Below are 26,785 nucleotides of genomic sequence, written 5' to 3' on the forward strand. Positions count from 1 at the left end.
AGCGGTGCCTCAGGGATTGGTCGATGAAGGAGCTTGCAGTTCCTAATTGGACTCGATTAGGGGGGTATCCCTGCGAAACTGCTGGCCTTGATCATTGGCTAGTTTGGGCGGAGGCTGGTGCCAGGAGGCTGGCGCTTCGGGGATTGGGTGTGCTGCCACGTAGGGGCAGTGTTCTGATCCCAGAAACAGTGCAGTGAAGTCTAGGTAAGCAGTGCCAATCGTGCCTATGCAGTGTGGTTTTGCATGCAGGAAGATGGTGCTCATTAAGGAATTGTGAGTTGGGGGGCTGGGGAGTGCCAGGCAGGCAGAGCGGGGCAAGTCCCCCATCCCGCTCCCCTGCGGGAGCTTGAGGGCTGGATTAAAAGGTCTGATGGGCTGGATGCAGCCCGCGAGCTGTAGTTTGCTCACCCCTGCATTAGATACAAGTGCCAAATTTGTAAGAACTTCCGGCCCTGCATGTAAAAGGAGTGGGATATTCAGCTATGGGCTCTCCTCATGGAGTCCACCCTGCGTCCGGCCTCCATGCAGCCCCTCTAGGACTCGCCAAGTACCTTGGCCTTGGTGCACAGTGTGCCCCTGGCACTGGGCTCTGCCCAGCACCATTCCCCGTTGCTGGTGCCCAAAAAGAAGACTAAAAAGCATGGCTCCCCAGCACCAAGCAAAACGGGCCATGGGTCATTGGGCAAAAGACCCACTTCAGGCTGCCCGGCCACTCCGGAGCCGTGTGCTCGCATCACCCCAGCTGGGGCCCTTAACCTTGTGAAACGTCCACCACCGATTCCCAGGAGCAGCATGGGACCAAAAACCCTGGCGGCACCGACGCCTTCAAAGGCTCCCCCAGCACCAAGAGAGTACAGGCCTCTGCTGATGCTGCCGATGCAGCATGTGACCAGGAACCAGCAAAGGTTGCCCTTGAGGACAAGCCAGCCACTAAGACCCCTCAGGGGGCAGTGGAGCACCACTGATCCCCCGAGACGAAGTAGCACTCTCTACCTCCATGCCGCAGATTGCTGGAGTTGCAGCCCAGACACTCTGGGGCTCATCCTTGGTCACTGGAGCCATGTTCACAGTCGCCGCCATCTTGATGCAGATCACCTAGAGCAAGAAGCCGGTCTCCGTTCTACCGACTACGCTCGCCCTCCCACCAATCGTCCTCTAGGTGTAGGTCCTGGTTGCCTGTATTGTGAGAGTGCTCTCCGTCACATCTCCAGTCCCCCTGGCATCGGCACCGGTCCCCTTGTTACCAGCACCAATCACCTCGCTCCGGGCATTGGTCTCCAAAGGCAATGGTCAGCAAGCAGAGCCAGGCATCAATGGCCCCACTGTGGTCACCGGCAGGGGAGTCCTCCGGCATGGAAGCCCAGTTCAGCCCCTCATCTTGACTGCACCAGCATGAATGGGAACCCGAGGCTGCATTGACATTGATGGCGCCAACTTGGCAGCATGGCCAGTGGCCAGCGCAGTGGCCTTATTGGGATGCATGGGGAATGCCGGTTGTGGCAATGCCCCCTTCTCACCACTCATCAGTTGTCGCCTTGGACCAACAGCTGGCGGCACTGATGGCACTGGCCTCAGTGCAGGAGGCACACTCGGTGGTCGAGGCAAAGGGAATGGCGCCCATCCCTAAGCCTCCCTTCCCTGTGGGGAAAGATGCCCTGGAACCTCCCCTGGGTGGTGCAATCATCGTCCTCGTCCCCGGATGAGACAGTTGTGGGACCCTCAAGGGCCAGCCCGATGGACGATTTCAAGGAACACCAGGCCCTGCTGCATCGGGTGACCAAGAGCTTGGGCCTGGAAGTGGAGGAAATGGCTGAGCAGGTTGACACTTTGTTTAATGTCCTGTCAACCTCTACCCCAACCTGTGTTGCACTACCCATGCATGACAGTGTCCTTAAGATTGGCATGGGTCTCTGGCAAACTCCTTCCTCCCTTCCTCCCACCTCAAAGAGGGCCGAAAAGAAGTATTTTGTCCCAACCAAGGGGTTTGAGTTCCTCTATACTCCCCCTCACACAGCTCGCTGGTGTTCTCTGCGGCCAACACAAGAGACAAGCAGGGGCATACCAGTTTGACCCCCAAGAATAAAGAGGCCAAACGGTTGGATCTGTTTGGAAGAAAGATTTATTCAACAACCAGTTTGTAGTTCTGGGGGGTGAACCATCAGGCCCTCTTGAGATATTACAACTTTAACTTCTGGGACTCCCTCCATAAGTTTAAGGAGTCCCTTTCACAGGGTTTGGCCCAGGAATTTGGTACTCTGGTGGAGGAGAGCACTGCTGCTGCTAGGTGCTCCCTCCAGATGGCATGGGATGTGGTGGACTTGGCAGCAAGGGTGGTTGTGTTGGTGGTGGTAATGAGGTGCAGCTCCTGGATTCAGACTGCAGGTCTCTCCCAGGAAATGCAGACCTCCATCCAGGGCCTCCCATTCAATGGGAATGGTCTCTTTTCCAACCAGACGGATGTGAAGCTGCATGGGCTAAAGGACAACCAGGGCCAACCTTTGCTCTCTGGGCATGTATACTTTGCAGCCTGTGAGAAAGCAGTTCAGGCCGCCCCTGCTGACTAGGCCTTGGCAGTGTCACCAGGGATCTTCAAGAAGAAGAGGCAGAGACGCTAGTTTCAGTCGCCGCCGCCCTTCCTCCTCCCGCTCACCCACGCAGTCCGGCCCGGCAAAACATGCTGGGTGCCAGAAGCGCTCGTTTTGAGGGTGCGGTTGAGAGCGACGCCCCAGTCACCTTCCAGGATCCACCCTGCTCTTTCCTCAACCATCTTTGTGCCTTCTGTTCTGCCTGGTCTCAAGTCACCTTGGACCATTAGATGCTGGATGTAGTGTCTCATGGTTACACCCTGCAATTTTTGGTCACCCCTCCCTCTGATCCCCCCTCCTTCCCATCCCTCATCAGGGACCCTTCTCACGAGCAACTCCTCTTTCAGGAGGTCAAGAACCTCCTGCGCATGGGGGCGGTGGAGGAGGTCCCTCAGGACTTGAAGGGAAAGGGGTTCTACTCCTGCTACTTTCTAATCCCAAAAGCAAAAGGGGGCCTCAGACCCATTCTGGACCTGCAATGCCTCAACAAGTCTCTCAAAAAGTTGAAGTTTCACATGGTCTCCCTTGCCTCCATCATCCCCTTCCTGGATCTGGGAGACTGGTACGCTGCCCTCGACTTGAAAGACTCCTATTTCCACATCTCAATATTCCAAAGTCACAGACATTCCTCCGTTTTATAATGGGCGAACACCATTTCCAATTTAAGGCACTCCCCTTGCCCTCTCATTGGCTCCAAGGGTCTTTACAAAATGTATGGCATTGGTGGTCACTTACCTCAGACGTTGAGGGGTCCACGTCTTCTCATACCTTGACGACTGGCCCATCAAGGGTAGGTCTCAGGACCAAGTGCAGAGAAGCCTCGACCTGGGCCTGTTGATAAATGAGAAAAAATCTACCTTAAGGATGGTCCAGCGCATAGGGTTCATAGGGGCGGTTCTCGACTCCATGTGAGCCAGAGCCTTCCTTCCAGAGGCGTGTTTTCATGTCATGTCAGACCTGATCTCCCATGTGAAGAGCTGCCCACTCACCACAGCTCACACCTGCCTGCAATTGCTGAGTCATATGGCCACCTGTACACACATGATCAGTCATGCCTGGCTCCACCTCCGGCCTCTACAAGTGTGGCTGGCATCAGTTTACACCCCCAACAGATACGATCTAGACCGGGTGGTCAGGGTACCTGTTATCCCTGAATTGGTGGTTGGACACTGGGTCCGTGTTGCAGGGAGCCCCCTTCGCAAACCTCTCCCCATCACTGACCCTGGTCTCCGATGCTTTGGACCTGGGCTGGGGAGCACACCTGGGCAAGCTGAGCACTCAGGGCTGATGGTTGCGGGATGATCTGGCCCTCCACATCAACATCAGGGAGCTCAGAGCAGTTCGCCTGGTGTGCCAGGCTTTCTTGCCCCACCTGAGGGGCAAGGTGGTGCAGGACCTACAGACAATACCACCGTGAAGTATTACATCAACACACAGGATGGAGCCAGGTTGTCAGCCCTCTGCCAAGAAACTCTCAGCCTTTGGCACTTCTGTGTGCAGCATGCCATTCATCTGGTAGCTGCGCACCTGCCCAGCACCAAGAATGTGCTAGCAGATCACCTCAGCGGGAACTTCTCGTCTTGCCACAAGTGGTCACTCCATCCAGAGGCAGCCAGTATGATCTTCCAGAAGTGGGGGACTCCCCAGGTGTACTTGTTTGCGTCCTGCCAGAACAGGAAATGCCACGTGTTCTATTCGCTCCAGGGGACGGACAGGGGTTCCCTGTCAGATGCTTTCCTGCTTATGTGGTGAAGTGTCCTGATCTATACCTTCCTGCCGGTGCCATTGATCCACAGAGTCCTTGTAAAGATCAAGCAGGACAGGGCGAGGGTTATCCTGATAGCTCCCTAGGGGCCTCACCAGCACTGGTTCAGCATGCTGTTGGACCTTTCCGTAGTCGAGCCACTGAGACTCCCTCTCTGGCCAGACCTGCTGTCCCAGAACCACAGCAGTCTCCTGGAGGTGCTGTACTTGATAGTGTAGCTGTACTTGCTGTGCTGTACTTGCTGTGTAGCTGCTGCATGGCTGAATTTTGATGAGCGGAAATGCTCGACCTGTGTGCAACAGGTCTTGCTGGGTAGCAGAAAGCCCTCCACCAGAGTGACCTATCGGGCACAATGGAAAAGATTCACATGCTGGGCCTTGGATCAGGGCGTCCAGGCCTCGCAGGCCTCGCTGCAGGTGATCCTGTACTATCTCCTGAACCTCAAGCTTCAGGGCTTGTCACTGTCATCAGTTAGAGTCCACCTGGCTGCTATTTTGGCTTTCCACCCTCCATTCTAAGGCAAGTTGATCTTCGCTCACAACATGATGGCCCGGTGTCTGATAGGTCTGGAGTGTCTTTACCCTCATGATGGGATCCTGTCCCTCCCTGGGATATGAATCTCGTGGTGTCGAGGCTCATGGGGCCTCCCTTCGAACCTCTGGCTTCCTGCTCTCTTCTCTCCTGGAAGGTGTCGTTCCTGGTTGGGGTTATGTCCGCCTCCCGCAGAGTGTCTGAGCTCAGAGTGCTTACATCAGACCCACTCTATACAGTGTTCTACAAAGGTCCAGCTGCAGCCAGACCCGGCATTCCTGCCCAAGTAGTTTCCCAGTTTCATACCAGCCAGGATATTTTCTTACCGATCTTCTTTCTGAAGCCCCATAAAGCCGAAGAGGAGCACAAGTTACATGCCCTGGACGTCAGAAGGGCGCTGGCCTTCTATATCGATAGAACATGGCTGTTACCTAAGTCAATGCAGCTGTTCGTGGTGGTGGCAGATAGGATGAAAGGTCATCCTGTGTCTGCTCAAAGGATTTCGTCCAGGATCACAGCCTGCATCTGGTACTGCTACGAGCTGGCGGGCGTGCCTCCACTGGCAATAGTCAAAGTGCACTCGACTAGAGCACAAGTGTCATCTGCAGCCTTCTTAGCCCAGGAGATCTGTAGAGCTGCTACCTGGTTATCTCTACACACGTTTATGACTCATTATGTGCTGACACTGCAGGCCCAGGATGATGCTGGCTTTGGCAGGGCAGTGCTGCAAGCTGCAAGACCTTGAACTCTGAGCCCACCTCCATTGGCAAACTGCTTGTGAGTCACCTAGTATGGAATTGACATGAGCAAGCACTTGGAGAAGAAAAAACGGTTACCTACCTTTCCTAACTGTTGTTCTTCAAGATGTTGCTCTGTCCATTCCATTACCCTCCCTCCTGCCCCTCTGTCGGTGTTGCCCACAAGAAGGAACTGAGAAGGCATACCGTCAGCGAAGCCTGGTATACTGGCGCATAGTGTGGCACTCAAGGGAGCGCCACTGCCGACCCTATGGATACCGCTAAGGCAAAAATCTACGACAACCGTGCATGTGGGCGTGCATACACCTAGAATGGCATGGACGTGAGCAGCACATCTTGAAGAACAGTTACGAAAGATATGTAGCCATTTTTTTTTGTCTGCAGTTACATCCATGCAACCCCATTCTAAGACCAGAATTTGGCCCAATTTTAGAATATAGATTTACAGTGATATAATACACATTATGTAAATATAACCCTGTCCTGAAAGTGTTCTTATATTCCTGCCAGGTCACTTATTATATTGTCTTGTCACATGGTGACATCAGAAGAGTAACCCTTTAAATCAGTTGTCCATTTGTTTAGGGGTTTGGTTTTGGGGTTTTTTGGCAGTTGCCAGTGAGAGTCTGACTTTGAAAATGACTTTGAAAATGAGGAGGAATTCAGAAGCCAAATTAGTAACATAGTGGGAAATAATCTTATAAAATTTCACATGCAGAAAATATTCTTGATGAGAAGGCTGAAAATAAACGTGATTCTACTTCACAATTGTTTGCAGATATATCTGATGAGAGAAAATTATCAGACAAAGCTCCAAAAGAAGACCATCACATGCATACAGCTTTGTATAAAGAACGTAACAGTGGCCAACATTCAAAAGCAATAACAATTGCTCCAGTGAATGCTCAGGAGAAAATGTACAATTCAGCAAAAAATGTTCAGTTAGATGCTAAAAAACCTTTATCACAGATCTTTTTCCTGATTCAAAACTACATTCCCAATAATGGTAAGTGTTTGATCTGAAAACAAGATTGCAATCTTAAAAAAATAAAATAAAAATGGAGCTATTAACAAGATAACATGATAATACAAAACATTTTCTTTCCTTATAAATTAACAGAAGAAGACTGGATATATCAGATTCTCCTGCATTTTGATTGTCTTGATGTTGGTGACTTTGTAAAATCTGTATTTTCAGCAGTGGCAACTGTTAGCAAAAAGGTAAGATTTTGTTTCTTTAATGTTTTAACACCACCAGAGGGAAATTGAGCCCGATTCTGCTGTTTATTACATTCTGAAACTCATCTGGAGTTGGAGCTGGAACTGACAGCAAAATTGGGGTAGGTATCTTCAGTGTGGCCTCTGTTTATATGTTGAGGAAGCATTTAAGGAGACCAGAATTTTCAAACTTGGCCACAGGGAGACCTGATGCCCAACTGATGAGGGGAAGGGGCAGGAAATGCCACATTAGCTGCTGTTTTCTTCAGCCCCTTGCTGCTCCCATTGCCTCTGCAGAATCCTCCCTTGTGCATTTAGTGACTGTACATTCAAATGTGGGTTTATTGAACAGCCAAGAAGACATACTTCTCAAACACACCAGCATTTTTTATCTATTTTTTTAAAGGAAACCCATGGCCAGCTCCTGCTCCCATTGAAGTCACTGGCAGAATTCCCTTTGATTTAAATGAAAGCTGGGTTGGGCCTTGAAAAAATAAAAAAATAAAAAAAAAGGTACTGCAATCTTTTAGTAGTGATTTTACACATACAGTACCAGAACGAAGAAATTTAAACTTTTGGTTCCCACAGCAACATAACATGGTCCTCTTGTGAACATATTCAATGTACGAAAGTTAGTACAATATATAAAATAATATAAAATGTGAGGCACAGTGGGTGTGGGAACTATAATTTTGTATTTGCTGCAAAATCTACAAATGAAAAATCTCGCCATCAGCAAGTTGTGTTACTATAGATTTTGTTTTCTTCTTTCAATATATAGATTAAGTCAACTGTTTTCAAACTGAAAAGGAGTACTTGTGGCACCTTAGAGACTAACACATTTATTTGAGCATAAGCTTTTGTGGGCTACAGCTCATTTCATTGGATACATTCTGTGGAAAACACAATGCATCCGATGAAGTGAGCTGTAGCTCACGAAAGCTTATGCTCAAATAAATGTGTTAGTCTCTAAGGTGCCACAAGTACTCCTTTTCTTTTTGCGAGTACAGACTAACACGGCTGCTACTCTGAAACCTGTTTTCAAACTGTGGTAGAAGTACAACTGAAGGTACACTGGCCACAGTTAGATGCTGTACAAGATGATTTAAAAAAATTATTCTTTATAACCCCTCAGTAAAACGTGTACAATCAGGCAGAAAAGACAAGCTGGGAAGAGTCAGCTGCAGTGCAGCTTCCTGATACTGGGGCCACTGTGTCCCCATGCAGCTAGACTTGGGAGCTGGCTGAGTCTCCTCCCTGCATGGACACCCTTCTCATCCCCTGTCAGTTGGCGTGGGAGACAGGCAGGGAGGCACCCATGACCCACCAGCAGCAGCTCCCACTCCTGCTGCTTCTCCTCTGGGGAGGGAAGGGGGAAGAGAGGCCAGGGGTGGTTGAGGGGGGGGGGGTGTACAAAGGGGACATTGGAGGGGGAACGTGGAAGCCTTGAACATGGGAGGCATCTTGGAGGGGGACTTGGGGAGCTTGGGAGAGCTGGAGAAAGGGGTGGGACAGAGGGGAGCTTGGAGAGGGGTACATTGGGGGCAAGAGGGCAGCTGGTACAGGGAGAGACATGGAGATGTTGGGTCTGATCTTTGGAGAGGGAGGGAATGAGGAATTGAGGGACAGGTTTAGGGGGGCTGGGGAGTGGGGACAAGTCCAAGGGGTCCTTGGAGAGAGAGAGAGAATGTGGGAACAGTGGGGAAGAGGTGATCTGGGGGATACAGATACAAGAGGGAATTTGCTTGAGGGGTTGGTACAAGGTAGACTTTGTGGAGCTGATGAGGGAGGCACTGGGGACAGAGGGATCTTGTGGAGCGAGGGAAGGGCACCGATACAGCGAGGAATGTTGGGGAGTGGAGATGTGAGGAACCAGTACAGGTTGTGCCTTGAGCTGGGGGGGCTGGTACTGCAGGGAACAAATGAAGTGAGGGCCCTTGGGGAGATGGAACATGGAAGAAGCAAAGGGGATTGGGGGAAGGGAAGAAAGAAAGTATGGGATAAACTTGCTGTGGTGGATATGGAGAGAGAAGAGAAGAAGGGAGAGTAGAGGGGAGACTTGGGGGAAGGAAGGTCTGAGAGTAAGGGAAGGCTGGGAGCTTGGTAAGTGAAGGGAGCTGTTGTGCAATATTCTGAAGATAGCAGGGAAGGTGGGGCAGAAACTGGGTAGGAGAGGCTTGAAAAGGGAAGGTGGGAAGGGGTAGGCAGAGACATGGGGCATTTGGAGAGGGATATCTGAGAGAAACAAAGCAAAGGGGGTGAAGACAGGGATAACTGAAGGGATGGAAAGGGGATCTGGAGAGGCAGAGGAAAGACAGAGGATGTGGAAATTTGACAGGTAAAGGGAGAATATTATGGATTGAAAGATAAATGGGATGGAGGGGGCAAAGTAAGGAGGACACTGGAACTCTTGAGGCACAAATACAAGAAGCATATCTGAAGAGGTCATATGCCAAGAACTTTTGAGGTTTAGATGTGGTATAATCAAGGTCTTAAAGTTTGAGACACACTGGGATTAATTATTACATGCTTATACATGTACATGCTTATCATGGCAAATACATGAACCGTGAGAGGGAAACATGAATAATTTGTTTTCTTTAGAAATTAAGACTTTAATGTCTAATTGGGATACATAGAGTATTCACGCTTTACAGGCTGTGTTAAAATTCAAATTTTTATTGTTCAGTACAAATAAAATGGCTATTTTCAAATTCCCATCATTAGGTACCAACTGCTCCCTTGTATTGCATTTTTCCTTCCTCTTAGATTTTCACAATAAAAGATGCAAATTGCATATGTTGCTGCATACAAAGAATGACTGAGTCAACCTTTATAAAAGCTGGGATTTACAAACATAATTATAATGAAAATAATCCCAATGGAATATAGAAATCAAGTTACAGAAATAATGAAATAAGTAAAATTACAATGCCACGTAGCTAGGATATGGCTTATCAATATTTTCTGCAGCCTCTGTGTTTCAGTGTGTAATACCAACACGTGGTATTACGGGCCCACAATATGGTCAATTTTTTAAAAGGTGTACTTTAGCTTTTATAAAACAATAAGAAATGTATATATTAGACTTCCTAATATAACATTTCTTTGCATTAGAATTTTAAAAACACATAGTGTCAATTAATTTATATTTACAAAGGAAAGGAGACATGATGTGCCATGAAATGAGAAACTTTGTTGTTAGTCGTTAATCCACCTCTGGCCCCCCCTCCCTTGACTGCAGAAATGTCAGAACAGGATCTCTGTCCATTTGGAAACATACCAGTGCAGGATGTCTCTCTGACTGGATCAGGAACTTTCCTTAAGAAACTAGGGATATTTTTAAGCTCATAGTTTTAATAGAAATGTTTGTTATGTGATTACAATATTTGATTCACCAATGGAAACATCCAAAACAAAGGAAGGGGTAAGTTTCTGTACAAGTAGTTAAAGTCTAGCTAAGAAGAGATTGGTTCTGTATCCACTGAGTACTACACAGAGGAATGATTGTGAGATTGCCATGGAAATACTTCTAAACCTGTACTGTTGTGTGATGATCTCTCCTTTGGTTTCTTTAATCACTTTCTATCTTGTTTTTATTCTGAATTGTATCTCTTTAAATGTTTGAAAGGTGAGTGGGCTATATTAGTTTGTGAGGAAAGGATTCTGTTTACATTGTAAGTTATAAATACCAAGCCAACTGTATTCAAACATTTCCACCTGAAACAGCAGTTTCCAACAATTTTTGGAGTTAAGTGTAGAATTTCTAACATCTGTCTATGAAGGGCTCTTTGCACTGGCTTGAGATTTTAACTGTCCAGAGTCAGCGTTTAGTAGAGCTTAGCTCCATTAGGGTATGATAAGTGTTTGAAGATGTGTAGTAACTCTGCTGGAAAGGAAATATTTTCAGAATGGGGTGTTCAAATTGCGTCCCTCTATTTCTCCTTTATTTTTTTCTTATCCTCTCACCCTATTTGCTTAGTTTAATTGTTGTTTCCCTCCAGATTTTTTCCCCTTTGTTTTCTGCTTCCTGTATATAAAGTTGTGGTAGGCATTGGGAGAGAATATTCTCCCCAAACTCTCACTGGCTGACACTAGGGTTCATTTCCTGAAGTTCAGCAAGCAAGATGGGTTACAACAGCTTGGATAAAGCAGGGCCTAGGCTTTGTTTTGCTTGTGAAGGAATACATTTGTGTGTAAAATGTTTAAACAACCAAATTTTAGGTTAGGCTAGCAGTCTAGTTAACAGAATAGTGTGCCTCTAAACAGAGGACTTGAGCTCAAGTTCCTACCTTCTCAGGCTAGGAGCCCTGTGGAGTGTGAAGTGCCTTTCAGTGCTCTCAAATGATTTATTTTAGAAGAGGCTACATATTAGTTTGATAGGCTCTAAAGAGAACTGTATGTAGCCTTCCTAAGTTGGCCACTGGGATGTGGGGTTATTGAAGATATCAATGGGGAGAAAAAAGGACAGAGGATAAGACCCCCACAAGCCCAATAAATATATAAAACTAACCCCCTTATTCCCTAGAAGGAATTTGTTATAGAACAAACTGCAGGTAGCTGACATGGGCATCTAATGAATGACTTAGTGAGTCACAAGGCATGGTCTCAATGGGCCCCTCATGACTTGGAGCGAAGACTTGTTACAGGTTGCTTGTGTTTCCCTGGACCTGCCCAGCACAATCCTGCTAACATGACTTGTGCTATCCCAGGGCTGCCAGTGTCTTGCCCAGCCCCAAATGGAGGCACACGTTGGCATCTCCTCAGGAGCCTGCCCCCACTGTTCCTAAAATGGAGGCTAAAGAGCCACCCCTCGTCTGACGTTCAGAGGGGTGGCCCCTGAGTCTGCAGATCCCAACATAGGGTGTGTCCTTGGGTCCGTGGCCCGCCCCCGTCTGCGCTGCAGGTGCACACAATGGGGTGGGGGGCACTGGCTGTAGGGTGACTATATGTCCGGATTTTATAGGGACAGTCCCGATTTTGGGGTCTTTTTCTTATATAGGCGCCTATTACCCCCCACTCCCTGTCCCGATTTTTCACGCTTGCTATCTGGTCACCCTAGCCGGCGGGCTAATGCGGGTCCCCCCCACAGGGGGCTCAGCAGCAACCTCTGCCCCCCTCCATCCCCCGCTTGTGTCACGCAGTGGTGCCGCCCTTCTTTCTTTCCCTCTGTTCTTCTGGCTTAGCCGGGCATCCCCGCTGCCCCCCGGAATGGAGCCGCCTGGCTCGGCCCCTGTTTTGGGGGCAGTCCCATATGTTGAGCTCCCACCGGTGGCAGTCGCCACCCCCCCACCCCCATCCGAGGCACCACGGTCTCGCCCCGCTCCCCTCTCTGGGGCGGTGGTACGGCCCGCTCAGTTGTCAGGCTGGCGCCGGCAGGAAGTTACGTGGGGGCTGCTGGGGTTGCTGCTCCTGCAGTCGGCGATGGGCTCTGAGCGCCGGTTGCCCCATCGCCGCCGCCCAGAGCGTGAGCAGCCGCTGCCGCAGTAAAATGGCCGCCGGGAAGAGCTGCCAGGATGCTCGGGAGGCTGCAGCCGCGGGGCTGTGGCGCGGCTTCCGAGAGACAGTGCAGCGCTTCTGCGGGCTGGTCCTGGAGCGAGCGCGGAGCGTGAGTGCGGGGCCGGCGGCAGCGAGCTTCCCGGCCGGGGGGGCTGGGGCTGGGGAAAGCCGGGGTGTCAAGGGACGGTGCCGCTTTGCGGCCTGGTTCTCCTGGACTCTTCAATTGTGAAACTTCCCCAGTTGGGGGCGGGGAGGTGTGAGCTCTGAGGGAGGGAGGATTTTCGTTAACACGAAAGCTGCTTCACTGCGACAAGCAACGTGACTCTGCGCTTCGGTGACCCACTCACCAGAACCTGTGTTTTGTCATTTACATGAAGCTAATCTGCTGCGAACCTTGTCATCTGATATCTTACATTTTGCTAGAAAAGTCAGGTGTCCGGCTTAGGCCCCAGTTCGGCAAGGTGCCCCGCACAGGGGCCTCCTGGTGAGGAGCAGCTTGCAGGACCCGGGATCATGACAACTTTTAGGGAAAATCAAGATGAGAAGGGCACAATAATGGAATGGAAACATAGTGAGGTTTGGTTGAGAGGAGGCATAGGACTTGTTAAATTTAAGCATTTTTAAGGTCTGTGAAATTCGGAAATATAGTCTCAAATATGGAAGGAAAACATGCTTCTATTTTCCTTTTAACAGTATCAAAGGAGGCCTCATGCTGCTCTTTCCAAGTGCAGACAGAGCACCTCAGCTTGAAAGACTCAAAGTTTAAGACTTTTCTGCTTAGTGAATAAAATATTATACACTAATAGTTGTATATGGAAAGGTGAGCTGCATTAAGCAGGCTGTTTTTTGTTTTGTTTAGAAAATAATGTATACATATCTATTTACAAATAATGTAGAACACAGGTTATGCAAATCACAATCCTTTACGTAGTAAACTACACTGAACCATTATTTTTATTTTCTAAAACCATACTTATGCTATATTTTAGTCAATCAGAGAAATTATTTGCATATCTTTAGCTGTCACTATAAATTGTCCACCAACTATGTTGTAAACATTTTTTTATTTTAATGCTGACGCTTTTACATATAAACTACTGTACCTCATGAAGGACCCTTTCCGTAAACAACAAGTTCAGAAGGAAAACTTAAAAAGCTGTGTCTCTTCTGGTTCAACGTACCATATGTGTCTTCGGTTATATTATACACTGATTGCTAAATAAACAAAAGATTTAAAAACCAAACAAAAGGCTTCTGACAACATTTGCTACTTTTCAGGGTTTTGAAAAAGTAAATAAACAAAGAGTCTTATAGTCTCACAGTTGACTCAGTAAACAATAAGTAATATCTGCATTTGTCAAAAATAATAGGTAATCTGTCCCTTTTTTTTTAACTACTTTTGATTTTTTGATGCTTGATTTTTTTTTTATTTTATTTTTATTTTTATTTTTTTTGAAGGTTGTGACAGCGTTGCCTGAAGATATGAGACCTGGTCCTGATCTTTATGGTTTCCCATGGGAAATAGTGATTTGTGCTGCAGTTGTTGGAGTTTTTACAGTCTTACTGTTTCTGTGTAGGAGTTATCAATCAGTAAGTATCCAAAATGAAGTACAGATTTATGTAGATGGTTTGCATTTAAAAAAATTGGTTAAAATTGTCATTTCATCAGTTTGAATTTTTAATTAAAATAGGTGTCACGCTGTCTGGAGTGGCTCACAACTGTGAGTGCCTATCTTAGAGACTAACAATGCATCCGATGAAGTGAGCTGTAGCTCAAGAAAGTTTATGCTCAAATAAAATTGTTAGTCTCTAAGGTGCCACAAGTGCTCCTTTTCTTTTTGCGAATATAGACTAACACGGCTGCTACTCTGAAACCTATCTCAGGGCAGACACCCCAAACTGGTGGTATGTTCTATAATTAGATTTCACTAAACCAGTAACAAACGTGAACTCCTGGATCACTATACGTGTTTTACCATCAAGTCACAGACAGTCCCCTAGACTTTCCAGTCTGTCTTACCACCCAGACAAACTGGACTTGTGATCAAAGATTATTTAAACCTAAAATCCCGCCACATCAAGTTTCTCCCAGTCCCAAGAGGCCAGTCACTCACCCCAGATTAATTGGTACTCCAGACCTTAAACCAAAGAAAATACTGGTAGCCAATTTTGCAGTAAACTAATCATTGGTTTATTCTGTAAGAAAAAAGAATGAGAGTTATTGAGAGATTAAAGCAGATAAAATATAATGAGTAAATCACAGTTTGTCACTCCAAATGGTGTCAGTGATGTAATAAACTGCCAATTTCCCAAAAGTCCTTCAGGGCTATCCAGAATAACTCTATCTTCTCATTCAGTTATTCTGCTCTGTTAGAATCCAAACAGTCCAGAGATGAAGGATCTTTCCTTGAATCCATCTTTTATATCTTCTTTACTAGCTAGTTGACAGTGTCTGGACCCAAATACTTTTTTTCTTTGATGACAGATAGTGAGGAATGCACTTAGAGTCCTTGACTTGCTTTGAAATTAACATATTCTATTAAAGTCCTTAAGTCCTTCATTACTATTTCATAAGATTTCTTTGACGGGTAATTTAGTTACAGGGTTATATACACATGTAAATGTTTGCTGTTACATTATAACAAGAATAGATAAACGAGAACAATGAAAGTAATGACCCATTAATTTTCATGAAGTTTAAATATCTGAATGCACACTTACATTTTAATAATTGCTTTGATCTACACTAACATACAAGTGAATTGGCCTGTGGCCCTGATCTGACCTGGTTTGCGAGTGTCACAATAAAGTTTTAAGTCAGCTGGTCATACAGTTGATGATATTCTTTCTGAAACTGGAGGAAAATTGGGTAGTAGCCTTCTTGTCAAGGTTCTTAGTGGTTGACTGTTTGCTGAAAGAACATTGCTTTTAATGTGAAATGCATATTCACCTTATAACAGCAAATTAAATTAAACAGTGATAAAGTTTCCCCTTTCTACTTTCTCATTTTATGGGACAAATTTTCAAAGCCAGCTTCCAAAATAACAGCTGCATGTTTTAGTTTCCCATTTATTCCTTAAGCATCTTGTGGGTATTTTTACTCCCATATCTCTTGGTACTTCACTATATTTGATTGTAGCTATACCAGCTAGGATTGTGATCTTGACATATATTATAGGATAAGTAGGAGCAGGCCCATCTTGGATGGGAGACTGCCTAGAACAGTTCAGGATGCTTCAGGAAGTGATGTTGGTGATTTAGTATGTTGCACTACTGAACCAATGCTTCAATATGTTGCTGGGGAGCACTGCTCTTTTAGAGGAACATAATACAGAGGTTCTTGGCCACACAAACTTATTGAAAATCTAATGACACTTTTGTGCAAGATTTGTTGTTTGTTCTGGTCAAATTCCAGTCAGAGTAATAACATCCTAAATTCTCCCTACAGTTCAAAATAGATTAAATATTCTTAACTTGCTGACCTGAACTACTGTGTAGTGTCTGTCTGCTTTTAAGTAGCTGCAGCACTGTGCATAAGAAATAGCTACATTTCAGTGGTAAATGTAATGATTCCTGTGTTTTGAAGATATGATACAAAGTGTTAATAACTTCCATCATTTGAGTTGCAGCATCTTTTTTTTGTTTGAAAATAATTCTAATATCTCTTTGATCCTAAAATAAAATATCATCATTTGATGTTTGTGTGTTACATGTAGGTCTTTTTGTTTTCCATCAGTGAGGCAGAAATTATGTCTGCAAAAAAGCTCCTGTATGTGTGTAAAATTACAATATTTTTAGTTTGGACATTAGTCCATTAAGCATCATGTCCTGTTTCAGTGACTGACACAGTTATCTCCCTGTAATAAGAACAGGTCATGTTGGGGCCGGGGGGAAGTGGCACTATATGTGAAAGAAAATGTAGACTCAAATGAAATAAAAATCTTAAATGAATCCACATGTTACATAGAATCTCTGTGGATAGTAATTCCATGCTCTAATAAGAATATAACAGTAGGGATCTGTTATCGACCACCTGACCAGGGCAGTGTTAGTGACGATGAAATGCTAAGGGAGATTAGAGAGGCTATCAAAATAAACTCAATAATAGTGGGGGATTTCAATTATCCCCATATTGACTGGGTACATGTCACCTCAGGATGAAATGCAGAGACACAATTTCTCGATATTTTAAATGACTTCTTGGAGCAGCTGCTCCAGGAACCCACAAGGGGAGAGGCAACTCTCAATCTAGTCCTGAGTGGAGTGCAGGATCTGGTCCAAGAAGTAACTATAACAGGACCGCTTGGAAATAGTGACCATAATATAATAACATTTAACATTCCTGTGGTGGGAAGAACACCTCAACAGCCCAACACTGTGGCATTTAATTTCAGAAAGGGGAACTATGCAAAAAGGAGGAGGTTAGTTAAACAGAAATTAAAAGGTACAGTGACTAGAGTGAAATCCCTGCAAGTTGCATGGACACTTTTCAAAGACACCATAATAGAGACTCAACTGAAATGTATACCCCAAATTAAAAAAACACAGTGAAAGAACTAAAAAAGAGGCGCCGTGGCTTAACAACCATGTAAAAGAAGCCTTCCTAGATAAAAAAATCATCTTCTTTTAAAAAGTGGAAGTCAAATCCTAGTGAGGTAAATAGAAAGGAACATAAACGCTGCCAAATTAAATGTAAAAATGTAATAAGAAAAGCCAAAAAGGAGTTTGAACAATAGCTAGCCAAAAACTCAAAAGGTAATAACAAAATGTTTTTTAAGTATATCAGAAGCAGGAAGGCTGCTAAACAACCAGTGGGGCCCCTGGATGATCGAAATACAAAAGGAACACTTAAAGACGATAAAGTCTTTGTGGAGAAACTAAATGAATTTTTTGCTTCAGTCTTCACGGCTCAGGATATTAGGGAGATTCCCAAACCTGAGCCGTCTTTTGTAGGTGACAAATCTGAGGAATTGTCACAGATTGAAGTGTCACTAGAGGAGGTTTTGGAATTAATTGAGGAACTTAACAGTAACAAGTCACCGGGACCAGATGGCATTCACCCAAGAGTTCTGAAGGAACTCAAATGTGAAATTAACTATAGTTTGTAACTTGTCCTTTAAATCAGCTACTGTACCCAGTGATTGGAAGATAGTTAATGTAACGCCAATATTTAAGAAGGGCTCTAGAGGTGATCCTGGCAATTACAGACTGGTAAGTCTAACGTCCGTACCGGGCAAATTAGTTGAAACAATCGTAAAGAATAAAATTGTCAGACACATAGAAGAACATAAATTGTTGTGCAAAAGTCAACATGGTTTCTGTAAAGGGAGATCATGTCTTACTAATCTATTAGAGCTCTTTGAGGGGGCCAACAAGCATGTGGACAAGGGGGATCCAGTGGACATAGTGTACTTAGATTTCCAGAAAGCCTTTGAGAAGGTCCCTCACCAAAGGCTCTTAAGTAAATTAAGTTGTCATGCGATAAGAGGGAAGATCCTTTCATGGATTGAGAACTGGTTAAAAGACAGGGAACAAGGGGTAGGAATAAATGGTAAATTTTCAGAATGGAGAGGGGTAACTAGTGGTGTTCCCCAAGGGTCAGTCCTAGGATCAGTCCTATTGAACTTATTCATAAATGATCTGGAGAAAGGGGTAAACAGTGAGGTGGCAAAGTTTGCAGACTATACTAAACTGCTCAAGATAGTTAAGACCAAAGCAGACTGTGAAGAACTTCAAAACGATCTCACAAAACTAAGTGATTGGGCAACAAAATGGCAAATGAAATTTGATGTGGATAAATGTAAAGTAATGCACATTTAGAAAAAATAACCCCAACTATACATACAATATGGTGGGGGCTAATTAGCTACAACTAATCGGGAGAAAGATCTTGGAGTCATTGTGGATGGTTCTCTAAAAACGTTCACGCAGTGTGCAGCGGCAGTCAAAAAGCAAACGGGATGTTAGGAATCTTTAAAAAAGGGAAGGAGTACTTGTGGTACCTTAGAGACTAACCAATTTATTTGAGCATAAGCTTTCGTGAGCTACAGCTCACTTCATCGGATGCATAAAAGTGGAAAATGCAGTGAGGATGTTTTTATACATAGACCATGAAAAAATGGGTGTTTATCACTTCAAAAGGTTTTCTCCCCCCACCCCACTCTAGAGTTTCTTAACTCTGGGGTGGGGGGAGAAAACCTTCTGAAGTGATAAACACCCATTTTTTCATGGTCTATGTATAAAAACATCCTCACTGCATTTTCCACTTTTATGCATCCGATGAAGTGAGCTGTAGCTCACGAAAGCTTATGCTCAAATAAATTGGTTAGTCTCTAAGGTGCCACAAGTACTCCTTTTCTTTTTGTGAATACAGACTAACACGGTTGTTACTCTGAAACCTGTCATTAAAAAAGGGATAGAGAATAAGATGGAGAATATCTTACTGCCCTTATATAAATCCACGGTACGCCCACATCTTGAATACTGTGTACAGATGCGGTCCCCTCATCTCAAAAAAGATATAGTGGCATTAGAAAAGGCTCAGAAAAGGGCAACTAAAATGATTAGGGGTTTGGAATGGGTCCCATATGAGGAGAGATTAAAGAGGCTAGGACTTTTCAGTTTGGAAAAGAGGAGACTAAGGGGGGATATGATAGAGGTATATAAAATCATGAGTGGTGTGGAGAAAGTGAATAAGTAAAAGTTATTTGCTTGTTCCCATAATATAAGAACTAGGGGCCACCAAATGAAATTAATGGGTAGCAGGTTTAAAACAAATAAAAGAAAGTTCTTCTTCACTCAGGGTACAGTCAACCTGTGGAACTCCTTGCCTGAGGAGGTTGTGAAGGCTAGGACTATATCAGGGTTTAAAAGAGAACTGGACAAATTCATGGAGGTTAAGTCCATTAATGGCTATTAGCCAGGATGGGTGAGGAATGGTGTCTCTAGCCTCTGTTTGTCAGAGGGTGGAGATGGATGGCAGGAGAGAGATCACTTGATCATTACCTGTTAGGTTCACTCCCTCTGGGGCACCTGGCATTGGCCACTGTCGGTGGACAGGATGCTGGGCTGGATGGACCTTTGGTCTGACCCAGTATGGCCATTCTTATGTTCTGGCTTTCTTAGAAACTTCCAGTGCAAGGTGTTGTGCTGAAATAATGGATTGTTTGCTTTCTTGTGTTTCCAAAGCAGACATGTCCGATGTTAGTAGTCTTCACTGGCCTGGAGCAGTGATACTCAATAGGTGGCATGTGGGCCAAATGTGGCCTACCAAGGTTTCCTGTGTGGCCTGCCAGCTCATCTTAAAAAATGTTTACAATTACGTTCACAAACTGTGATGTGCTGCCTATCATTTGCCTATGACTTTCTTAGTAACCCAGCTCTGAGGGCAGTGCCACTGCCAGCAAGAGCGCAGAAGTAATGGTGGCATGGTATGGTATCGCAAAGTCAACAGCAAAACCGAGCTTTTAACCCGAACTGGACAGCGGATTTTCTCTCCTTTTTTTTTTTTTTTTTAATGCCACCTCATTTAAACACAAAACCTTTGTGCTTAATATGCCAAACCACTGTATCCATCTGTAAGGTTGTCAGGGTGAGGCGCCTCTTGAATCAAAGCACAGTAGCTTCAACACAGTCTATCCTGCTGGCAGTGTTGCAAGACATGACAAAATTGAAAATCTGAAGTCTTCGTATCACACTTCAAATGCCATACTTGTAACATCAGCGACTGTACAGGAAAAAGCAACAGCTGCTTCTCTTGGAATAATGTTGGTACTGGCTAAAAAGAAAAAGCCTTTCCTGGATGCTAAGTTTGTGAAGAAGTGCATGTTGAAAATGCTGAAGGACCTTTTTGCCAGAGATAAAAACAAAGATGACATTGTGAACCGTGTGAAACAAGTTATCCTGTCTGATTCCATGGCAGTGCGAAGATTAGAGGTAATTTACAAGGATTGTCTGTCAGCTCTGCTTTCTGATGTAAAAAACACCAAATACATGTCTCTTGCAGTGAACAAATCAAGTCATTTAAGTGACACTGCCCAGCTATTGCTGTCTGTTTAAAAATTTCACCATCATGAAATCTAAGGAAGAATTTTTTTGCTTAGTACCATTGGAAAGCTACACCACAGGAGAGATCACTTTTGAAAGGTAAAAGGCTCTTTTTTCGGGAGGCGGGGGGAAATAGCTTAGATTTGCAGAAAGTAAACTTGCTTATTACAGATTGAAGTCCCTCCATGTCAGGGACAGAGAAGGGCTTTTTTTTATAGTTGGCAGTGATACATCTTTCATTAAATACACTTCACTGTATCATTCACCAGTCTGTCCTGTGCGGTAAGTTGTCTGGAGACTTGAAAAAAACAATGAGTATTGTGATGAGATTAGTGAACTACATATGCTCAACTTCTAGCTTGCAAAATTATTTTAAAGCTCTTTTACAAGACATTTCAGCTGAATACAGTCCTGTTGCCGCACAACGACATTTGCTGGTTAAGTAGGGGCACATATTAGAGAGGTTTTGTGTGTTTCGAAAAGAATTAATAGAAATTCTTTCAAACCACAAGACCAATAAGCTTGTGAGTTCCTGGAATTTATGAATGATGTCCCCTCTATGTCATGGGTAGCTTTTCTGTGTGATATTACTGATCACTTGAATTTCCTCCAGGGATCTGTTTGAAAAAGGGTGTGCCTTTCAGAGGAATCTTGAAATCTTTGACAGGAAAGATGTTGCACTTCCCTACATTGTGTGTTGTTGCTACAGATAAAACTTCAATGAAAACGGTGCAAGAATTCCTAAGCAATCTGATCAAAAAATTTTAAAATGCGAGTGGAGAATTTTAAAATTCCAAAGGATTTGCTTTTATTTGTTTGTGATCCATTTGTTGTCTCTGCCAATGGACTGTGCCCTTTTGAAGCACAGAACATTCTTGATTCAATTAACGAAACTGCCTTTCAATTAGAAATTGTAAGGCTCCAGAGCTCAGACGTCTTGAAGGCAAAATTCAGAGAAGTGGGACTTTGTGATTTGTGGACTCAATATGCTGACCTGTTTGAGAATTGTCAGAATCTAGCCATCTATCTTTTAATAGTGTTGGGATCAACATACCTCTGCAAATCTGGGTTTTCTATCATGAACATTATAAGAGACCAACACCGCAATCACCTGATAGATAAGCATCTTCACAACTGCATGTGCCTTGCCCTGACCTACAAACCACTCTTCAAAAAGCTTGCTAAAGATTGTAACAAACACAGGCAATTGTGTTGATTTATAATCTTTGTTAAAAGGTAGAAACACTAATACTTATGTTGCAATCAAAGTCTTTATTGGCAGCTGAAGTGGTTTTACTTTTGTCAGCCTTCTTCGCAAATGGCCTGCCTCTTGTAATAAAATTCTGAAATTGGCCCACTTTAATTAAGGATCACTGGCCTAGGGTCTCTCAGTCATGCAGGACAGCTAGGATCAAGGATAGATAAGTTTATCAACGTAAGGATATTTCTTCTTAATGTATGTGACAGTATAGATCCCACTGTAGGTGTTAATGAACCTCTTGCATTCAAGTCTCTCCTCCTCCCCTTTCTCCCCCCCCCTTTTTTTAACAATAGTGTCTGTTTACACTGCATACACCTTGTACTCCTGTACAAGGGCATTAAGGGCTGAGTGACTGCAATCCTCTCTGTTCCTTCTAATCTGTGAATGTCTAACCCACTAGGTTTTGCTGAACCTTCTCAAAATCTTCTACAAACCTTCAGAACTCTTGATATTTCAACATATGACCACTGTGATTAGAATTGACCCATCTGGACTGAGTATTGGCAGTTAGATCCACCTGTACAGATCTCCCAGTACAGGGCTACTTAACATGGCCTGAAGGTCTCATCAGATTCTGAGGAGACAAGCTACGTAGTACTGCTAACAGACAAGCCAATTTTATTTATTGCCCAGTCTAGCCACAAGTGATGCCAAAGACCAGTTCAGAGAAGAGGGCACCAAGAAAAGACTCATCACTGATCTCAACACCTCCAGTACCCAAGTCCCAGGACTGAGAGAGGGCGCTCCAAACACGGAGTTGTGGACTCTGGGCAGAACTCGGTGTCATTCCACAAGGACAGACTCATATCTCCCAACCTGTCTGAACATATCATCTCAGAACCAGGGTCAGATGCAGTCATTGCACTTGATGTGTTGGATGTTGGCTGACTGAGCACTGCTGGTAGAAACTGCCGCCTATAGATTCGGGAAGTCCTCATACAAAGTGGGAAACCTTCCATTAGGAATACTTGCTCCTCAAAATGGCAAAGATTTTTCATATGGACAGCCCAATGTGATCTAGACCCGGTAGAGGCCTTGATATTGAAGTTCCCTAACTACCTGCTGCACCTGAAATATGCTGGAATAGCATTCAACTCTCTCTCAAGGTTCACCTTGCAGCAATATTGGCGTGTCATGCTCTGGTACGCTCATTTGGGATCTCACATTTGACAATATCCAAATTTCCTCGGGGCCTCCTTCATATTTACTCTCTGGTTAGACTGACTCCCACGTGGGCCCTCAACATTGTCCTTCTAAAACTCCTGGAGACTCATAAGAACATAAGAATGGCCATACAGGATCACACCTATGGTCCATGTAGCCCAGTATGCTGACCTCAAACAGTGGCCAGTGCCAGATGCTTCAGAGGGAATGAACAGAACAGGGCAATTGTTGAGTGATCCATCCTCTGTCATCCAGCTTCTGGCAGTCAAAGGTTTAGGGACACCTAGAGCATGGGGTTTCATCCCTGACCATCTTAGCTAATGATGGACTATCCTCCATGAACTTAGCTAATTTTTTTTTTTTAAACCCAGTTATACTGTTGGCCTTCACCGCATCCCCTAGCAGCGAGTTCCACAGGTTGACTCCTTTAGAACCACTGTCATATTGCTCAGTACATTTCTTTACCATCAAAACGGTCTTTCTGGTTGCCATCACCTGAGCATGGGGAGTCACTGAGCTCCAAGCCCTCATGGCCACACCACCTTACTTGGGTTGCCACTTCTGAGGTACAAAAATACAGGACATCTGAGATGATCCTTCGCCCATAAAACTGGACAGTTGGTAGTGTGTGTTGAGCACTTTTACAGATTTCCCAGGACAGCTACCTGTGGGGGAAAAAAGAAAAGCAACGATCCTGGGAAAATCTGGACAGGTGGCAACTCTACACTTTGCACATCCTCCCATATAGACAAGATGGTACTGAGACCACACCCCAGTTCATGCCTTAGGCAGTCTCGCAATTCCATCTGAAGAATCAGTTACCTTGCCGTTATTTTTTTCTGAAACCTCCCTCAACACCTGGAGGAAAAGCTACATGCTCTCCCTCTGAATGTCAAGGCATACTCCACCTGGGAACTGGCAGCATCTTCTTCCTGCCAGTCTCTGAGATCTGCAATATGGAGCAACCCACTGACTTTTGTTAAACATGCTGTAGGCATGGCAGCTGGGTCAGATACCAAGTTCAGGAGCAGTACTTCAATCACTGTTTGACTGATACAAATAAAACACCTCACTTCTATTATCTAGGGATAATATTGCTCATCAGTCACCTACAATGGGTTCCACACTGATGAATACGCAAAAAAAGAGAGAACAGTTACTTCCCTGTAGTAACTCTTGTTCTTCACGATGAACATAGTCCGTGTGGATCCCACAACCCACCTTCCACGCCTGCTTTTCAGATTCCTTAGCCATCACTACTTTAAATGGTGAGAGAATCAGGGTGTGTGTGTGTGGTTTCCCCACCCTTTATGGGCTTGTATGGGAGCGTGAGGAGGCACAGAACTTGTGCGCAGCCCCAACAGATGCTGCTATTCAAAAACACCTCCAGTTTCATATATGTGAGATGGATGTGCACCTATGGTGGGATCCATGCTGACTACAACATCACAAAGAACCACAGTTACTGTAGATTATGTAAACATTGTAACGTTAAGTAAAAAATGCAGAGAAGATGAGGCTAAAAACTGAATAGTGTTATCCTTGCAAGCTGTGTAACATTATAGACAAATTTCAGTGCTTGTTCTTTTTGTTTCAGGTTAGAAGCAGATTTTATGTAGGTAAGTTAACTTTCCTTATTGTTTCTGTGGAGCATGTTTCTAGCTACACTGGTAATTTTAAATTATTTTTATGATAGTTTTTAATAACTTGAATGTTACAAAATGGAGCTACTGTCCTTTGTAGGAAGGGAAAAACAGCTTGCCAGTAAAGTTGCTGAACTAATTGAAGACAAATGCAAAGTTCTTGAAAAACTTAGTCTCCAGAAGAAAGAGGTAACTCTTATTTTTGTTCTCCTCCTCCAATGTATGTTTTTAACATATTGAGCCATTGTTGTTCTTTTAAGCAACAGAAGCTTTATTTAAACTTAAATATCAAAAGCTTATATTTATGATGATCTTGAAATACTTGTGTTTTTTTTCCCCTTGGTTCAAATTCTTTTAAATGTGATACAGATTTCAATGCATTTTCCTCTTAAATTATAGTACAATACGCTGCATTGGAAATGTACACCTAGACGTCTTGCTTTTATGCTCCGTGCTAACCTTCGTAGGGCCAGATTTTTAAAGATACTTAGGCACCTAAAGATGCATGTAGGCCCTTCTGAAAATCCCACTAACGCCCATTGGGAATTAAGGTCTAGTGTGCCTAAATACTTTTAACAATCCATCCCTTAGTGTTTTAAACTTAATCATAAATTAATTTCATTTTGTAAAACAACTTTTGATTTTACACACATTTTGATATCATGTATCTCTTTCAGTACGAAGACTTAGAATCATCTCTAAAGGATGCCAGTCTTCTGAAAGAGTCAACAAATACATCACATATTGAGGTAAAAACAGACTAAAAGAAACAAAGTGGCTTTTTTTGTATAATTTGAGGTGGTGGTTCAGGAAAACTGAAGGTGTCAGAAGTGTACTCTTTTTTAAATCTGTGGAATTGTTTTGCTAATCCAGGGTTTCTCAAACCATTACCAAATGAGACAGTGAATTAATTATGGAGTGGGTCAGTTATGCAGAGAAATTAATTATGGAGCAAATCAGACATGCAGGCAATTAATTTTGGAGCAAATAATTATGCAGATAGCTTTCTCTGCCTGCTTCCTATAGGTGACATCCTGTAAAATTGTTATGCAAACCCCTCAAATGAGTGATGCAGAATCAAATGTGTATCACAGTATTTTGAAAAAATGTTGTATGACATATTGCAGCATAAATTTTAAATATTGACTAATAGTTCTGATTCAAAAATACACGCTAATAACTTAAAATAGAATGTGTCTTACATGTTGCTGTAATCTAGAAATGAATCCATTTTTAGATCCCAAAAATCAGGAACTTATTTGATAGAAGACTCCAAAAAAGTGTAGTCTCACCATACTTCTTATGGGGCTATTCAAAAGTAAATAACTAATAAACTGACAAATTTACTTAAATTCATTCTGGACTTGGAGTAAATATTGTAAGGTTGGGAATAAGACTGTTCATATGTAAGTGATTTAATCCCCACTTTAAACACAGATCTCAATGCAAACTTAACTTTTGAGGCCTTATTGCACCTCTATAGATTATTAAAGTGTTCCATAAAAATACACTATACACACCTGTATTTAATTACTTTATAACTGTAAATTTCTATAGGTTAACTATCAAAATGACTTGTTTTAGGCAACCTGTGAAAAACTGAACAGGTCAAACACTGCACTCAAGGATGAAATAGAGAATTTAGAAAAAGAGCTAGAAGAAGAGAAGTCTAAGCGATCAGAACAGGATGACTTGGTAAGGTTCAGAAAAAACTTGGTTTTAAAAATTGGAACATGTTTTTGTGTATAATCAGAGTTATTTCTCTGAGAAGACATTTACTGAAAAGGCGGTCTTTTCATTCCTTTTTGAACTTTAATTTTGTTTTTTAAAATCATTCAAGACAATCCCAGGTAGTTAAGGTTCAGGAACTAACATGCAAGTATTTAGGAGCTAAAGATACAGCTGTACGTTGAATGTCCTATATAGCAAGGGTGAGAAAAGACTTGTTTAACAAGTCAGTGATGTTTTTTTTTAAACTTTTTTTTTCTTTGCAGTTTATTTAATGCATCCAAATAAACTTTAGAATGTATGATTTGGAGAAGGTTCTCTGAATTTTAACTTCCTTTTTATTTAGAAAACAAAACTTTCTGTGCTGGAGTGGGGGGAATCATTTTCGCAAAACCTCCAAAAATGCTGTGTTTTTTGGCTCATTTATCAACAGCTAATCTTGGTTTTCCCCCTTCCCCTACAATGTTGTGCTGTTTACCATTGATGCTTATTGTCAGCCAAAGTAACTTGGTTCTATCTTGGGGATATTCAGGAAATGGGGGGCAGTCTTGTCTGGGTAGATAATGCTGAAACAAGCATTTTGTGGT

At 43.8% G+C, this 26,785-nt stretch overlaps 1 protein-coding gene across 6 annotated transcripts in view; it reads left to right on the forward strand.

Moving 5' to 3' along the window:
• The window catches only part of MIA2 (MIA SH3 domain ER export factor 2), a 68,345-nt gene that overhangs the window by 13,818 nt on the left and 27,742 nt on the right, over positions 1 to 26,785 (forward strand). For 4 of the 6 annotated variants that reach the window (XM_048855942.2, XM_048855943.2, XM_048855944.2 and 1 more), the window contains exons 5-11: positions 6,418 to 6,645; positions 6,760 to 6,860; positions 13,815 to 13,946; positions 24,425 to 24,446; positions 24,571 to 24,659; positions 25,148 to 25,219; positions 26,055 to 26,165. In XM_048855942.2, the coding sequence (XP_048711899.2) occupies positions 6,418 to 6,645; positions 6,760 to 6,860; positions 13,815 to 13,946; positions 24,425 to 24,446; positions 24,571 to 24,659; positions 25,148 to 25,219; positions 26,055 to 26,165 (755 nt within the window). Of the gene's footprint in view, positions 1 to 6,417; positions 6,646 to 6,759; positions 6,861 to 10,133; positions 10,285 to 12,046; positions 12,466 to 13,814; positions 13,947 to 24,424; positions 24,447 to 24,570; positions 24,660 to 25,147; positions 25,220 to 26,054; positions 26,166 to 26,785 lie in introns of those variants that run through there. The other 2 variants (XM_048855947.2, XM_048855946.2) reach the window with 2 other exon arrangements.

The sequence above is a fragment of the Caretta caretta genome, chromosome 6, assembly GCF_965140235.1.
Source record: "Caretta caretta isolate rCarCar2 chromosome 6, rCarCar1.hap1, whole genome shotgun sequence".
Lineage (NCBI taxonomy): Eukaryota > Metazoa > Chordata > Testudines > Cheloniidae > Caretta > Caretta caretta.